The sequence below is a fragment of the Lepus europaeus genome, chromosome 23, assembly GCF_033115175.1.
Source record: "Lepus europaeus isolate LE1 chromosome 23, mLepTim1.pri, whole genome shotgun sequence".
In the NCBI taxonomy this organism is placed as follows: domain Eukaryota; kingdom Metazoa; phylum Chordata; class Mammalia; order Lagomorpha; family Leporidae; genus Lepus; species Lepus europaeus.
Window position 1 is genome coordinate 26,274,449 of NC_084849.1, and position 16,929 is coordinate 26,291,377.

Genomic DNA, 16,929 nt, shown 5'->3' on the forward strand with positions numbered 1-16,929 from the left:
AATGAGCCTGGAAAAGCAGCAGAACATGGCCCAAGTCCTTGGGCCTCTGCACCCACATGGGAGACCTGGAAGAAGCTCCAGGCTCCTGGCATCAGTGGATGGAACATCTCTGCTTGCCTCCCTCCTCCCTCCCCCCCGCCCACTACCCTTCAAATAAGTAAATTTTTTAAAGAGTTCGTGTAAAATGCATATTGTGAAGAATGGATTTCAGCTCCTTTTACAACACAAATTTATCTTCATTTTCCAGACTTTCTGAAGTGTCCCCATGTAAGTGTAATGATTAGAGCAGCATAATTTGAAGTCCTTTGAAATTCCAAGCCCATCACAGCTGTTGGCGAGGGTTGGGGGTGGGGTGGGGTGGTAGTGTGGGTACTTGTACAAGTGCCTTTACAGGTACCTGCACCCTGTGATCAGGGTGGGAGTTTGGATTGGTTAATGCCATTTCATGGGTGGTGATGTAGAGAGGGTGGCCTATGAAGGAGAGAAATGAACTCTACCCAATACCCAAGATATTAACTCTGAGCTTGATTGGTCATAAACACAGTCATTCCGGAAGTGACGTCCCCAGTCCTTCCACCTCCTCCCCTCCCTGATCATGGGTCCCGGCCACTCAGGTGGATGAGAAACAGGCAGCAGCGCCAGTCCCGGTTGTCCTAAACAAAAGACAAACCCGGTGTCTCTTAGTAACAGCTGCAGGTGGGTGTTGGAGGACCAGCCCTCCCCTATTTATCCTGGGATTAATCTTTAGCTCCCTGCATATAGCACAGGGCTGGCTTCAGCCCGGCAGGGCCTGCTCCAGTGTCCACAACCTGCACACGTCCTGGTGATCTGCTTGGTTGTAGTCAACTTTGAAAGGAGTGGAGCGGGGCCGGCGCTGTGGCACAGCGGGTTAACACACTGGCCTGAAGCACTGGCATCCCATATGGGTGCCAGTTCTAGTCCCAGCTGCTCCTCCTCTGATCCAGAGCTCTGCTATGGCCTGGGAAAGCAGTAGAAGATGGCCCAAGTCCTTGGGGCCCTGCACCCACGTTGGAGACTAGGAAGAAGCTCCCGGCTCCTGGCTTTGGATTGGTGCAGCTCCGGCCATTGTGGCCAATTGGGGAGCGAACCATCGGATGGAAGACACCTCTCTTCTCCTCTCCTCTCCTCTCCTCTCCTCTCCTCTCCTCTCCTCTCCTCTTCGTCTCTCCTCTTCTCTCTCTCCCCCTCTCCCCCTCTCCCTCCCTCTCTCTCTCTGCCTCTCTCTCTGTAACTCTGACTTTCAAATAAATAAATAAATAAATAAATAAATCTTTAAAAGAAAAGAAAAAGACAGGAATGGAGAGAGGCTTTGAAAGGCCCCAGGAGCAGATACAACCGGGACCCAACCCGATTTGCCCTCCAGCCTCCCTCAGGGCTGTCCCTCAGGGGAGGATGGGTCCGATCTGCCTGTCCTGCCTTGAAGTGCCTAATCCTAGAAAGACTGCCCGAGGTGCTATGTAGAGAGAGACCTTTTTCAGGCTGTGTCTCAGGTCGGGGCTTAGCAGCTGGGTGGGTTACATGCCCACTTCAGCGAGGTTTTCGGAGCGGATGGAGGGGGCCACCACCATCCCTTCAAGGGCTTGGTGAGGACTTTGCTCAGACCTTACCCGGCAGTTCTCCAACGATTGAAACCTCACTGTGGTTTTTCCTCAAAACAATATCAAAGTTGCTTTGTGATTTTTTTTAAGATTTATGTATTGGCTGGCACCACGGCTCAATAGGCAAATCCGCCTGTGGTGCCGGCACACCGGGTTCTAGTCCCGGTCGGGGTGCCAGATTCTGTCCCGGTTGCCCCTCTTCCAGGCCAGCTCTCTGCTATGGCCCGGGAAGGCAGTGGAGGATGGCCCAAGTCCTTGGGCCCTGCACCCCATGAGAGACCAGGAGAAGCTCCTGGCTTCGGATCAGTGAGATGCGCCAGCCGCAGCGGCCATTGGAGGGTGAACCAGTGGCAAAAAGGAAGACCTTTCTCTCAGTCTCTCACTGTCCACTCTGGCTGTCAAAAAAAAATAAAAGATTTATGTATTTATTTGAAAGGCAGAGTTACAGAGAGGCAGAGGCAGAGAAAGAGAGAGGTTTTCCATCTGCTGGTTCACTCCCCAAATGGCCACAATGGCTGGAGCTGTGCTGATCAAAGCCAGGAGCTTCCTCTGGGTCTCCCATGCGGGTGCAAGGACCCAAGCACTTGGGCCATCTTCTACTGCTTTCCCAGGCCATAGCAGAGAAGCAGAGAGCTGGATCAGAAGTGAAGCAGCCAGGACTCAAACTTACACCCATATGGGATACCAGCACTGCAGGCTGCGGTTTTACCCACTACACCACAGCACCAGCCCCAGGGAATTTTTTTTTTTTTTATGTATCACAAGAGAAATCGTGAATAAATGCTGAAGGGAGATTTCCCCTTAGGCCTGGCTTGTTTTTGTGTCAGTTTTCTTTTTTTTTTTTTTTTTTTTTCTTTTTTCTTTTTTTTTTTTTTACCCAATCATACCCAGGAGTGCTGCCTTTAGACTACTGGTGAAATTTCTTTTTTTTTTTTTTTTTTTCTTGTCTGCCAAGTCTAAAGAAAGGGACATTTTACAGTTCTGAGGGAACCAATGTGGGGCTTTCTGTTTTCCAGTCGACCTACTACATGGAGGGGAACCTAGGCCACCCCGTGTTCGAGACGCAGTTCGGGAAGATCGCTGTGAACATCTGCTACGGGCGGCACCACCCCCTCAACTGGCTCATGTACAGCATCAACGGCGCCGAGATCATCTTCAACCCCTCGGCCACCATCGGGGCACTCAGGTCGCTCTGCGGGCAGGGTCTGGGGGTGTGTCTCGGGGCCAGGGCAGGTCCCAAGTGGGTCTGGGAAACCACAGCAGGTAGGTTCGGCACTGGGACGTTGTGACAGAGCGGAGCCCCGGGGTTTTATGTCGTGCGTGTCGCCGGCTTCTTGGTGAAAAGAATTCTCAGTGTGACAGCCCCACTTGCTGCAACAGCCACGCCCTAGAAACCGTCCACCTTTGCTACGATTCTGAACACCAGGCTTGAGAGTGCTGCCTCCTACCCTTCCCTTAGCGCTCAGGGATTCAGAAGGCTCCAACTCTGAGTGCCTGGGGGTTCGCAGGGCCCTGGCCAGAGAGCACTTCTACGCGAGGGGCCTGGGATTCCTGATCCTTGCGTCTGCAGTGTCGGGCACAGCGAGGGTGGACATTCCGTTGCGGAAAGGAACAGGTGAGGGAATTGGAGCTGAGAAGGTTCCCAAGAGGCAAGCGTTTGGTGCCGCGTTCAGCCTCTGCTGCACGTGGGGTGCCCGAATCTCGTACTGGAGTGATTGGTCCGAGTGCCTGCTCCACTTCCAATCCAGCTCCCTCCTCATGTGCACCCTGGGAAGGCAGCAGGGCTTAGGTTCCTGCCACCCCCATGGGAGACCTGGATTGAACTCCAGGCTCTTGGCACAGCCCTGGCTATTGTGGGCATTTGGAGAATAACCCAGTGAATGGAAGATTCATTCTCTCTCTCTCTCTGTGTGTGTGTGTGTGTGTGTCTGTCTCTCTTTAAAATAAATTGGAAAATTGAAAAACTAAGAAGTAGATCAGTCCAGGAAAGTTTTCTAGTCCATGAAGCATTTGCTTTTTTATCCTCCTAATGGCAGGTGTTTCAGTGTCTGCCTCATCTCTCTACTATAGACCAGCAGGGCTGGGAACAGTGGCGGGGGCAGGGCTCCTGGACAGGACCCCCTAGGGCCCCTCATCTTATGAGCTGAGACAACTCCACGCACCTGTGTTTCTGCCTCTTCTCTTCCCCAGTGGCTGGGCACTGAGGTGGTTTCTGGTTTTGCATCATTGCATGTAACACAGCTCTAGGAATTTATATGCAAATACTTTTCTCCCCATCTCACTTCCTCCAAAGCAGGAGGTAGATGCTGGCTTTCACTATCTGGGGTTCTGGCCGTCTGGGGTCCCAGCAGGCAATGGGGCTGCCCATTCCTTCTGTGAAGGGGGTGTCCAGGGTGGGCTGTTTTGAGTTCTCTATCAACCCACACCTCTCTTCCCCCTCTTGTCATTACTCTTGCTAAATGAATTCTAAATGTCAGAAATGTGACCTTTAAAGGGGACTTCAGAAAGGTCTTGATATTACTTAGGATACCGTGTCCCATGTGGTTCGAATCCCAGCTCCACTGCAGATCACAGCTTCCTGCTGATCTGCACCTTGGGAGACAGCGGGGGGTGATGTTTCGAGTTGCTGGGTCTCTGCCACCCATGTGGGAGACCCAGATTGAATTCCTGGCTGCTGGCTTTGCCTGTTGTGGGCGTCTGGGTAGTGAACCAGAGAGGATGGGAGATCTCTGTCTCTCTCGTTCTTGCTCTCTTCTTTTCCAATTCAAAATAGTTCATGGGAAAGGGAAGTTTCGAGTTTATTTTGGTACAAAACTTTTTGAAATCCATGCTTCTCTTTTTCAAGTATTTATTCATTCACTTATTTGGAAGGCAGAGTGACAGAGAGAGAGAGAGAGAACACAAGGCGAAAGAGCTTCCATCTGCTGGTTCAATGCCCAAATGCCCACAGCAGCCAGGGCTGGGCCAGGCTTGGGTCTTCCACAGCCTGTTAGGCTGATTGGAGGTGACTGATTTTCCCGCCCGAGCCAGGTCACAGCCGAGCCTCTGCTTCCAGGGCTGGCAGTAGAAGCTGCTGCGGGTCCTTTGGAAAGCATCACATTTTGTGACTTCCTAAGGACCTGTGGCCTTTGACCGGGGAATGGTTCTCCTGGAACCGTGCAAGGCTGGACCTGTGAAGATGTTGATGGCAGCGTCATCTGTCATAGAAGAGCTGGCAGCCAGAGAAATGTCAGGGTTAAGTAAATTTCAGTCCATCTCTCCCGTGGGTTATTGCCACTAAAAAGAGTCATTACGAAGATAATGTGGCGTCACGACAGAAGCCTAGAGCAATGAAAAGAGGCGTGCAGGCTGCAGTCGGTGGGAACTCAGAAGAAATGTCCCTGCCTGCAGACAAGCACGGTCAGCAAGTGTGGCAGCAAAAGGACGGCAGGGGGTTTAGGAGGACGAGAGGGTTCTGGGTGATTTTCTTATTAGAATGATAAATGAATCTCTTTTTTAAATTTTTCAAAATTTTCATTGCATTTGAAGCATAGACAGACAAAGAAAAGAGATCTTCTAGCTACCGGTTGACTCCCCAAATGCCCACAACAGCCAGGGCTGGGCCAGGCCAAAGCCAGGAGCCCAGAACTCCAGCAGGATCTCCCCCGTGGGTGGCAGGGACCCGAGTACTTGAGCCGTCATCTGCTGCCCCCCAGGAGGTGCATCAGCAGGGAGATGGATTGGAAGCAGAGCTGGGACCCAAAACCTAGGACTGTGAGACGTGGTGGCAGCGTCCCAAGCGGTGTCCTAAGGGCGATGCCGCCACATGGTCGCTTGCAGGATTGATAGTGTTGGTAAGCACCGGGCTGGGCAGCCCTGCCACCCCCTGAGCCGTACGCAAGCCTCAGATGACAGCTTCCAGAACCACCCATTCCCCTCGGTATCAGGAACAGCCACAGTCGTGTGTGAGCGCTGTGGCCAGCAGGCCGCCGTCCCTCACTGCCGGGCCCTAAGCGCTTGTGCTTGTCTCTTGTGAGACTCTGAACGCACTTTGATTAATTGAGTCATCTCGTCAACCCCAGGACGTGTCCCGCGTGGCCCAAGTGAGGATATGCCTTCTGGTATCCGTCCATCAGGAAGCGACAGGCCCAGCCCCCGGCTGCCCTTCCACTTCCCGCTGTGGCTATTTTTAGGAGTCTGTGGACGCTACACTGGGAATATGGCAAATGTCCCGTTCTCCCCTTGGACGCTTCGCCGTTCCCGCACACCCCAGGCTCTCCCAGGCCTCCGGCTGCCTCTCCCTGCACAGCCTGGAGCACATAAATCTTGCCAGCTGTGGCTTTGAGTCCTACACAGACCTCCTCCCTCCCTGGAGACTCACAGGAGCGATGCTTTGTGGCAGTCCCCCTGCAAGTGTCTGTTTAATTCCTGGAAAATGTCACCCAGGGGTGCGTCTCTGTAAAAAAATCCTTTCTTAAAAGTTTTGTCAGCTGGGTTTAGCAGCTGGGGTGGGGGGAGCCCCCCCCAAAAAAAGCGTATTAATCCTCCTGAAAACTGGGCCTTGACAAGCACCCACCCCCTCCACCTACGCCCTGGTTGAAACCAGGTGCATGCATGCTCACAAGGAGGAAAAATCCAGGGCGTTTTGCTCCCAGACACTCGGCACTCCTGGGCGGGCGTTAGTCATGTCAACCCAGATCTTCACGGCGATGTTCAGACACAGAGGTAATGAGCCACCAGCAGGCCCGCCACGTTCCAGGTTGCAGAGCCACAGGGGCTCCGGTTGGGACACACGCCCTCTTTGGTGGGTGCTGGACTGAGGCTCACGGCTCAGCTGGGCCTGTGTGGGGCCCCCTGTCCCCTGGTCCCCGGCCAGTAGAGAACCAGGGTGCCCCTGCTTGGAGACTTAAGAGTTCAGAAGAGGGAAGTGAGAAGGCACTGGGCTACGGCACGGCACAGAGGCGGTGATCTTGTTGTAGGATCTGCCTTTGCTCTATTACCGAAATCCCTTTTTTGTTTCATTCTGTTTGCTTACGCTGGAATCCCCACCTGTCCTTTGGACGCTGCTGACCAAGGCAGCACAGGGAAGGTCCAGTCAGGGCACTAGAGCCCAGGCTTGGCCCTCATGGGCGCCCCAAGCCCCTCCGGCTTCCAGTTCCCTTCCACGTGGACCGGGAGAGGCCCTGCCCCGCCCTGCAGCCAGGTTACAGCTCCGGGCTGAGCCTCCACTGGGATGTGGCCAACCTGCTTCCTCCCACGCCTCTCTTACAGCGAGTCCCTGTGGCCAATCGAAGCCAGGAATGCCGCCATTGCCAATCACTGCTACACGTGTGCCATCAACCGCGTGGGTGAGGTCAGTCTCCAAGGCCTGGCCTAGGGGAGGCCTGCGTCCAGTGGCCCCCACGGGGACTTGTCTCACACCACCTCTGTTCCCGGTTCCCTCCTGTGCATGCCACCAAGCCCGAGGGTGCCAAGGGGGACAAGACGGCCTGATTTGCCATCTTTAAAGATAGCACTATGCCCATCCTCTCTCTCATTCTGATTTAATTTCTAGCAAAAAAAAATCATTCTGAAAGTAGATGTCTTAGGCAACTGTCCCCTCCGAGTAGCCAGTTTCTTTTGCCCCGTTGACCTGGCCCCGTGCACTGAACGGTCTTGTCCACCAGACATGACGCATTTGTCTCTAACCCTCTTCCTCTTTGTCACGCGTCAGGTCCCATCTGTGCTCGGATGAGAGCACCTGATAAGTCTGAGGGAGCCGGGGGTCCCACGCGCGGTCGATCTGGTTCCTGTCCACAGAGAGCCCTGTGTTTGCGTAGCCCCATCACAACTTGATGTGCTTTGGGGAAAATGTGGAAAAGAGTATGGGGACCCTCACCCTCTCCCTTCCTGCCATCAAAGGCCCCAGGCTGGTGTTTACAGAGGGCCAGGCGAGCCCAAGCCCGAATGCCATCCACAGCCCCCTGGCACCTTTCTTTTCTCCCTCACCGGCTGTCCCTGGCCTGGCTGAGGGAATGGGCATGAATGTAGTGGTGGCGCCACCTACAGGTCACTTATTTCACAGGAGCACTTCCCGCACGAGTTCACCTCCGGAGACGGGAAGAAGGGTAAGTTCCGGGAGCAGGTGAGGAGTGGGGGCCTCACCCTCCCCTTATGCCGTCTGCTGTGCTCCTCAGCCCACGTCTGCATGCTCCTGGCCCCCAGGAAGAGGCGTGGCCTCCTCGCTGCCTCACCTCCCCGGGGCAGTGGTGGCGTGGGCATCTGACCGTGGCCGGGGTGTGGATAGACAGTCCCAGGCTGTGACCACCTCGTCCCCTCTCCCTCCAGCCCCCCACACAGGGATCAGATAGGACTGGTGTGAAGATGATGCAAGCCCCCTGAAAGGCGGAGGGACCCTCCCCCAACTGGCAGACTTACCTGCCCGCTGCTTTTCTCTGTCCCCCGGCCCCACCCCGCCATGGGCACAGATTGCCTTGTATCTCCAGGTCCACAGATAGTTTTGATCCCAGGACAATAACCAGCTCACTTCTGCGAGGAATCCCCTGCCCTGGGTGCCGCCTCTCTGACCCTCTTGCCCAGGACATATCTGCACAAGCTCCAGAGAAGCTGGACCCCAGACTGGACCCCAGTCTTAGAGTCTCCCAGCTTTCGTGCAGAAGGTGCAGAAGCGGCCGGGACATGAGTGCCCTGGGCCCTGCCCCCATGCCCACCTACTCCTCACAAACCTCCGGAGCAGGACAGGCGGTTGCTTGGGGTCCCCACCACCAGTGCAAGGGGCGATGGAGGTGTGGAGGGGGAAGGGAAGGTGGCCCAGCTGGCAAGACAAGTGGGGACAGAGCCACCACAGGAAGTGGCTCACACAGGAAGCCCCCACCCCCACCCAGAGTCCTGGGCCGCCTCTGGGCTGTGGGTGGCTGGTGTTGAGTGTGAAGAGCCTACACCTCTATCAGGGTGATAGTTACAAATTCTCCCAGGGGCGCTCCTTGCAGCAGCCCCCTCCCCCCCACTGGGCCCTCCAACCTGGGGGAGCGTGATGTGGACGCCCTCTCCCAAGGGGCCCGGATGTCCGGAGCCCATGCCGAGTCCATGCCAGCTCACGGGTCCTTTTCCTCTGCTCCTCTACAGCTCACAAGGACTTTGGCTACTTTTATGGCTCCAGCTACGTGGCAGCCCCCGACAGCAGCAGGACCCCCGGGCTCTCCCGTAACCGGGACGGGCTGCTGGTGGCCGAGCTGGACCTCAACCTGTGTCGGCAGATGAATGATGTCTGGAGCTTCAAGGTGGGTCGCCGGGTCCCCCGCCCCGCCCCGTGTGGCCCTGCTCCTGCTCCCTGTGCCCTCAGCCATTGCCTCGTGACGCACTCACTCCCCAGCCCAAGTGCTCCGTGTGGAACACCAGGACCGGGACCCCCCCTCCTCGCTGGCCGAGGGGAGTAAGCACCGGTCATACCACGGACAAGCAGCTGGCCTCGATAAATTCTCCTTTCATCTGATTGAGATTCTGGGCGCCTCCTCGCAAATTGATCTCAATTTCATTTGTCCGGAGAATAGAGTGGATTGGCTTCTCTAATCCTTTTTCCTTTCCAGGCCTTTGCACTTAGCGCAAGATAAATGTGCACGTCTGGGTCTGCCCGCGGCTGGGCTCCATCGTCTAGGCCCTGACAATAGTGGGAAATGGGTCAGGCAGAGAAACGGCATCTGGGCCTGGCGTGGCCACGCCAAGCCCCCTTCTGCTCCCAGGTTGTACAGTGAAAGGCCCGTGCTGCCTCTGATACCCAGCTGCTCTCTGACCAGAGCTCCAGAGGCTGGAGTCTCAGGAACTGCTCTCCTGGGATGAGGCAGTGGTAGCCATAGCCGAGACCCCCAGGAAGGGATCCTGGCTGAGGGGTTTGTTCAGCTGGTGTCCAGTGGTACGAGAGTACTCCAAAAAAGTTCACGGAAAAATGGCACACAGGGGCCGGGGTTATGGCCCTGTGGGTTGTGGCCACTGCCTGCCACACCGGCATCCCGTATGAGCACCGAGTCCTGGCTGTTCTACTTCTGATCCAGCTCCCTGCTAATGCACCTGGGAAAGCAGCAGCAGACGGCCCCGAGTGCTTGGGCCCCTGCCATCCACATGGGAGACCCAGTGGAGTTCCAGGCTCCTGGCTTCAGCCTGGCCCAACCCCAGCCAAGGCAGCCATTTGGGGAGTGTACCAGCAGCCGGAAGGCCTCTATATGTCTGTCTCTCTGTAGTTGTGCCTTTCAAATAAACAAATCTTAAAAAAAAAAAAAGTATACAAAGATAAGTGTATTTTGGTGCAAAAAGACCCAGAAGAAGCTCCTGGCTCCTGGCTTCTGATCAGCTCAGCTCCGGCCATTGCAGCCATTTGGGGAGTGAACCAGAAGTGGAATACCTGTCTCTCTGTCTCTGCCTCTCTCTCTCTGTAACTCTGCCTCTCAATAAATAAATAACTAAATCTTGAAAGACATTTATCTGAGAGGCTGAGTTACACAGAGGAAGAGAGCAAGAGATTGTCCATTGGTGGGTTCATTCCCCAAATGGCCACAAGGGGGCCCAAGCACTTGGGCCATCTGCAGTCTTTTCGGGCACATTAGCAGGGAGCTGGATGGGAAGTGAAGCAGCCAGGAGTCAAACCGGTGCCCTGACACAGGATGCGTGTGCCGCAGGTGGCAGCTTAACCTGCCACGCCACAGCCCCGGCCCCCCGCCAGGTCTGTTAAGCAGTGTCACGGGAGCTGTAGTCGGTATTTTCTCATCAGACGCTTGTTAGCAGAGGCCTTCCCAGCTGTGGTGATGGGCATGGTGGCTGAGGACTTGGGAAGCAGGGCAGGAGAGCATGCAGGCCGCAGGCTGTCTGTGTCCAGGATGAGCTGTGGTGCGGACAGACCCCCAGACAGCCAGGAGACCCAGGTTCAAATCCCGACTGGGGTCCTGGAGCAGATCCGCCCGTCCCTTCCATGGGCTGACAGCCGCCCATCTGCGGCTCTGCTGGACCCTAGTTTACCCTCCCCTTTCCTGTCTCGGGGCGGGCCACACTTCCTAGACAGGCAGGTGAGGCTGAGCTGTGGGAGTCATTGGTGAACTCTGCCACAGCAGCCCAGCCGGCCTGGACACGTCACACGGGGTGGGGGAGGGGAGGGGGCCGTGTTGGTGTTCCTCTGTTGCAGGCTGAAACCCTGTCCCCCATCTGCCCGACACATTCCTGTCTCGTGGCTGCCCCCTAGTGGCAGGAGGTGGTGGCGAGTAAGTGAGGAGCATTTATAGAACAGGAACTTCTAACATCTGCCTGTTTCACTTTCAGATGACGGGCAGATACGAGATGTATGCCCGAGAACTTGCTGAAGCTGTCAAACCCAACTACAGCCCCACCGTCATCAGGGAGTAGCTGGTTCTGCCCCACCCCCACTCCCCGCCTGCCTGTAGGGTGGGGCCCTCTGTCACTGGGTGGATTAGCAAACTCCGGTGGGCTCAACAATCCAAGCTCTCCCTGTACACCACACTCTCCAGATTGGCTTTAAAATGCTCAGGGTGGGGGGTGGAGGGGAGTCACTGCTCAGCAGGTACAAGGTTTCCTTCGGGCTGATTGAAAGTGCTTCGGGATAGATACAGGTGGTGGGTGTCCTGTGTTGCTGTGTGCTAAACACCTCTGGATTGCACGTGGCGACAGATTTCATTTGCTTTGCTGTGATGTGAATTCTGCCTCTATTAAAAAAAAAAAAGTAATGCTTGGGTGGGTGTTTGGTGCACGTCCCCTGCTTGGGACACCCACATACCATATGCAAGTCCTGGGGTTCACATCCCAGCTCTGCTTCCAGCTAATGCACACCCTGGGAGGCAGCAGGTGCTGGCTCAAGTACTTAGGTCCCTGCTACCTACGTGAGAGACCCAGACAGAATCCCAGGCTTCAGTCTGGCCCAGCCCTGGTGGTTGTGGGCATTCGGAGTGTGAGCCATCCATTAGATGATCCGTCTGGCTGTGTCTGTGTCTGTCTGTCTGTCTCTCTCTCTCTCTCACTGCCTTTCAAATAAGTTTTAAAAAATAATAACAGCCAGGCACTGCCTGTGCAGGTTGATTAGACATCAGACAGATGGGACACCCCGGTCCCAAGGTCTCGTTAACTCCCTGAGGTCAGTGTTGGGGTCTGTGCACTAGGACCGAGGGTGAGGGTGGACCCAGGTTCATGGGCACAGGTGCAGGTCGGGGGGCAGTCTTTGGATTTGTCAACCTGGTTCAACAACAGCCCCCAGATGTTCAGTAGGACACTAATCTAGTTCTTGTCTGAAGGTATACTGTGCATGCAATTACAGTTTATAAACCAATTGACTAGGTGGGATTATCCCACATGAACTTGGGTGGGCCTGGCTCAAGTAGTTGAAAAGGCAGGAGGCAGGGCTGGCACCGTGGCACACTTAGTTAATCCTCCGCCTGCGGTGCCAGCATCCCATATGGGCACTGGGTTCTAGTCCCAGCTGCTCCTCTTCCAGCTCTCTGCTGTGGCCCAGGAGGGCAGTGGAGGATGGCCCAAGTGCTTGGGCCTGCACCCGCATGGGAGACCAGAAGGAAGCACCTGGCGCCTGGTTTTGGATCGGCACAGCACCAGCCGTAGCGGCCACTTGGGGGGGTGAACCGACAGAAGGAAGACCTTTCTCTGTCTCTCTCTCACTCTGTCAAATAATAATAAAAAAGAAAAGAAAAAAGGCAGGAGGCTTCCCTGGGAAAAAAATTCTGCCCAGTTCTGCCCGTGGATGGTAGCTGGTGGGGGGCGGTGAGAACCCCAGCCTTCCCTGTAGTCGTCAGCCTCGGGTAGACAGGACTCACCCGTTACCCAAGTCAGCTCCTCACAACGAACCCCTTGGTGTAGTTCCTCCCAGCTCTGCCTCTGGTTTGGGCGTGACTGGTGAAGACCTTGGTGTTGGAAGTGGTTCCGAAGGAAGAGAATCTAAAGGGTGCGTTTTCTGGAATTCTTCCGCGCTCTGATGGACTTTAAAGGCGTCCGTGACTGTTTCCAGGGCTGTAGCAGTGTTGGGTCTGATGCGGCCTCAGGAATTCGCACGAGGGATTGGCTGTCGGCCGGTGCCCGAGTTCCCGGCTTGCCCCTCCTGACGGCCTGCCCTATGGGTTTCGCCCTTCGCTAGCCAGCCCCCCTCACCAGGTGGCGAATCCCTTGCAGTGAATGTCTACCATCACATCCTCGTGTCTGTCTCTTCAGCCGTAGTGGTTCTGCTTCCGTGGCCGAGCCCTGACTGACACGCCAGCTGCCCACCCCTCTGCACCTTGACTTCCACATCTGTAAAAGGGGACCACGTTTCCCCCCCCTGCTTCACGTCGCGGGGCGGTGATGTGTGACCGACTGGACAAGCCAGGAGCCCCCTGGCCGTGACCAGCACAGTGCCTGTGTGGGCTCTGTCCCTGGGACCACAGAGCAAGAATCCAACCTGCCAAGTCGCCAACAGCAGTTGACCAGGGAGTCAAGAATGGGGGTGACTTGTGGGTGGGAGGCTACTCAGATGAGCCTCCCTGAAAAGAGTCCAGACAATGGCCCACCACACACACACAGATGAGGGACCCATGGAGAACTGTCTCCCGACAACCCCCGCCCCTGGCCTCTCCGCTACCTTGACTTCTGGTAGTTTTCCCTGTGAATGTGCTGTTCTGTTCTGATTAACCTAAGGGAGGGTAGACCAAATCCATCATTCAACCCATTTTTTTTCTTTTTTTTTTCCAAAGATTTATTTATTTATTGAAAGGCAGAATTACAAAGAGGCAGAGGCAGAGAGAGAGAGGTCTTCCCTCTGCTGGTTCACTCCCCAGATGGCTGAAACAGCCAGAGCTGGGCTGATCCGAAGCCCAGGTGCCAGGAGCTGCTTCTGGGTCTCTGATGCATGTGTAGGGGCCCAAGGACTTGGGCCATCTTCCACCGCTTTCCCAGGCAATAGCAGAGAGCTGGATCAGAAGAGGAGCAGACTGGACTCAAACCAGCACCCATATGGGATACCAGCACTGTAGGCAGTGGCTTCACCCACTACACCACTGTGCCAGCCCTCAAATGGCCCAAGTCCTTGGGCACCTGCACCTGTGTGGGAGACCATGAAGAAGCTCCTGGCTTCGGATCGGCGCAGCTCCGGCCCCTGCAGCCATTTGGGGAGTGAACCGGCGGAAGGAAGACCTTTTCTGTCTGTCTCTGCCTCTCACTGTCTGTAACTACCTCTCAAGTAAATAAAATATTGAAAAAAAATTTTAAGATTTATTATTTGAAAGGCAAGGTTACAGAGAAAGAGAAGGAGAGAAAGAGGTCTTCCATCCACGAGTTCACTCCCCAAATGGCTACAACAGCCAGGGCCGGGCAAGGCCGAAGTCAGAAATTTCATCTGGGTCTCTCATGTGGGATGCAAGGGCCCAAGCACTTGGGCCATCTGCTGCTGCTTTCCCAGGTGCATTAGCAGGGAGCTGGATCAGTAATGGAGCAGCTGCGGCTCTGTGCTGTGGCCTGGGAAAGCAGTAGAAGATGGCCCAAGTGCTTGCGCCCTGTACCTGCATGGGAGACCGAGAAGAAGCTCCTGGCTCCTGGCTTTGGGTGGCCATTGCAACCATCTGGAGAGTGAACCAGCATATGGAATACCTCCCTCCCTCCTTCCCTTCCTCTCTCTCTCTCTCTCTCTCTCTCTGCCTCCCTGTAACTCTGCCTTCCAAATAAATAAATCTTTAAAAACAAAGAAATGGAGCAGCTAGAACTTGAACCGGTGCCCAGATGGGATGCCAGGGGCTGCAGGTGGCAACTTAACCCACTGTGCCACAGCACCAGCACCCAAAGATTTAATTAAAAAAAAAAAACTTGGCCGGCGCCGCGGCTCACTAGGCTAATCCTCTGCCTTGCAGCGCCGGCACACCGGGTTCTAGTCCCGGTCGGGGCACCAATCCTGTCCCGGTTGCCCCTCTTCCAGGCCAGCTCTCTGCTGTGGCTAGGGAGTGCAGTGGAGGATGGCCCAAGTCCTTGGGTCCTGCACCCCATGGGAGACCAGGAGAAGCACCTGGCTCCTGCCATCGGAACAGCGCGGTGTGCCGGCCGCAGCGCGCTACCGCGGCGGCCATTGGAGGGTGAACCAACGGCAAAAGGAAGACCTTTCTCTCTGTCTCTCTCTCTCACTGTCCACTCTGCCTGTCAAAAAAAAAAAAAAAAAAAAAAAAAAACTTGAAGGTTTCTTATGAACATCTTGAAAGGTGCAAGACACTGGCCACCAGCTGGTAGGACATAACTGAGTCCAGTACTTGTATTTATGGATGGACTGTCTGAGGACAGTTGGCCCAACCTGACCTGTTTGTCCATACTTCCAGCTGGGAGGCATTTTTGTCTTCCCAACAGAATGAGTGAGGTTTGTGCGAACAGGACTGGGAAATACATCTGGTGGTATTGCTGGTATTTTCCATGGGTGGTGCACGGGCCAGATACGCCCTACTGTTCCCGGTAAACTTGTGGGAATGGTGATCAAACCATGGTCGTGGCCATCTGAGGTAGGAAGGTGGAGCCCGCAGGCACGTCAGCTTAAGGTGCTTGCAAAAATTTGGGAGAGCTGCACCAGGGTATTTTGTTTATAAGGTAGGTCCCAGGATGGGTTGTGGGGCATTGTGAGAAACCAAGGCCGTACACCCCCTCCTTATCTCCTGGAATCCAGGGCATTTCCAAACTTGGTGTCAGGGTTGGTGCTCCTCCAAAACCGTGTCCCGCTGCAGTGTTTATCACACCTCTTCCTGCAGTTTGTCAGGTGCAAGAGGAACCAGAACATTTTTATTAAGCACACAGAGGCCCATTATGTTCCCCGCTTTGTCCACCGTGGGCTACTGTAGGGGGCTCTTACTGAGCAGTGTGTCCACCCAAGAGGTCATTATTATTACGATATAAGCCCATGTCGATCCAACAAGAGAATCCAGGTGGCTGGACAGAATCAGGTTTGAATCCTAAGTCTTCCTTTTATTTTTTATTTCTTATTTTTAAAGATTCGTTTATTTGAAAGAGAGAATCTTCCATCTGCTGGTTCATTCCCCACATGGCTGTAACTGCCAGGGCTGAGCCGGGCTGGAGCCAGGAGCTTCATCCAGCTCTCCTACATCTGTGCAGGTGGCTGAGGACTTGGGCCATCCTCTGCTGCTTTCCCAGGTGCATTAGCAGGGAGCTGGCTCAGAAGCGGAGCAGCCAGGAAAGGCACCAGCAAGCAGAAGGGATGCCCGTTTCACAGGCGGCAGTTCAACCGGCTACGCCACAATGCGAGCACCCAGAAAGGCTCCGTTGAAACCAGGCTGGTCTGGAGTTGGTATTATGCAAAATAGAACAATTAACAGGGAGAGTCAGGAGGGGTGGTGGTTTGAAAGTGTCCCGCAGAAGCTCACGTGCTGAAAACTTAATCCCCACTGTCGTATGGGAGTGATACTTGGGAGGTAATTAGGATTCAGTGAGGTCACGAGGGTGGGACTCCCTGATGATATTAGTGGCTTAGAAGATGGCTGAGCTAGCACAGCTGGCGCTCTCACCTGCTGATACTCGCCTGTTATGCAGCAGGGAAGCCCTCACCAGACACACAGTGGACTGCCCAGAACAGTGAGCTAAATATATTTACATGCTGATTCACTCCCCCAAATGGTCGCAATGGCCAGGGCTGGGCGAGGCTGAAGCTAGGAGCTAGGTGCCTCTCCTGGGCCAGGCCAAAGTCAGGAGCTTCATCTTCCCCTGCTTTCCCAGGCGCAGTAGCAGGGAGCTAGATCAGAAGTGAAGCAGCTGGGACTCAAACTGGAGCTCAATGTCGGATACCGGTATTGCAAGTGGTGGCTTTACCTGCTTTGCCACAACACCGGCCCCTACTTGCTTGCTTTATAAACAACCCAGTCTCAGACACTAATAGCCATAGAGAATGGACTAGGACAGGTTAGGATACCAAAGTTTCAAGACAGGTTAATAGCTTCTACACTTTTTAACCAGATATGTAAGGGCAAGAAGTTCATGGGGAAAAAAATGGAATGAAAAGCTAAGCTTGCTTTGGTAGAAAATATTTTGAAAAAATGCGTAGTTTTTCATGACCTCTTTGAAGACTCCTTGTATGCATGGATTTCAAAATGTTTTGCACCAAAATAAATCTACCTTTCACTTCATTTTTCTATGGACTTTTTAAGAAAAAGATTTATTGGGGCTGGCATTGTGGTCACCACTTTGGGTGACAGTTTGCATCCCAGCTACGCCACTTCCAATCCAGTTCCCTGCTGATGTACCTGGAAAGGCAGCAGATGGCCCAAGCGCTTTAACCCCTGCACCTACATGGGAGACCCAGAAGCAGCTCCTGGCT

The 16,929-nt window shown here is 54.6% G+C and overlaps 1 protein-coding gene across 1 annotated transcript in view; it reads left to right on the forward strand.

Annotated features, from left to right (window-relative positions):
* Positions 1-11,323, forward strand: part of UPB1 (beta-ureidopropionase 1) — a 38,192-nt gene extending 26,869 nt beyond the window's left edge. Inside the window, exons 6-10 of the mRNA XM_062182179.1 lie at positions 2,636-2,805; positions 6,870-6,951; positions 7,663-7,705; positions 8,724-8,878; positions 10,902-11,323. Of these exons, the coding sequence (XP_062038163.1) occupies positions 2,636-2,805; positions 6,870-6,951; positions 7,663-7,705; positions 8,724-8,878; positions 10,902-10,985 (534 nt within the window). The 3' untranslated portion in view covers positions 10,986-11,323. The remainder of the gene's footprint in view (positions 1-2,635; positions 2,806-6,869; positions 6,952-7,662; positions 7,706-8,723; positions 8,879-10,901) is intronic.
* Positions 11,324-16,929: the final 5,606 nt, after the last annotated feature.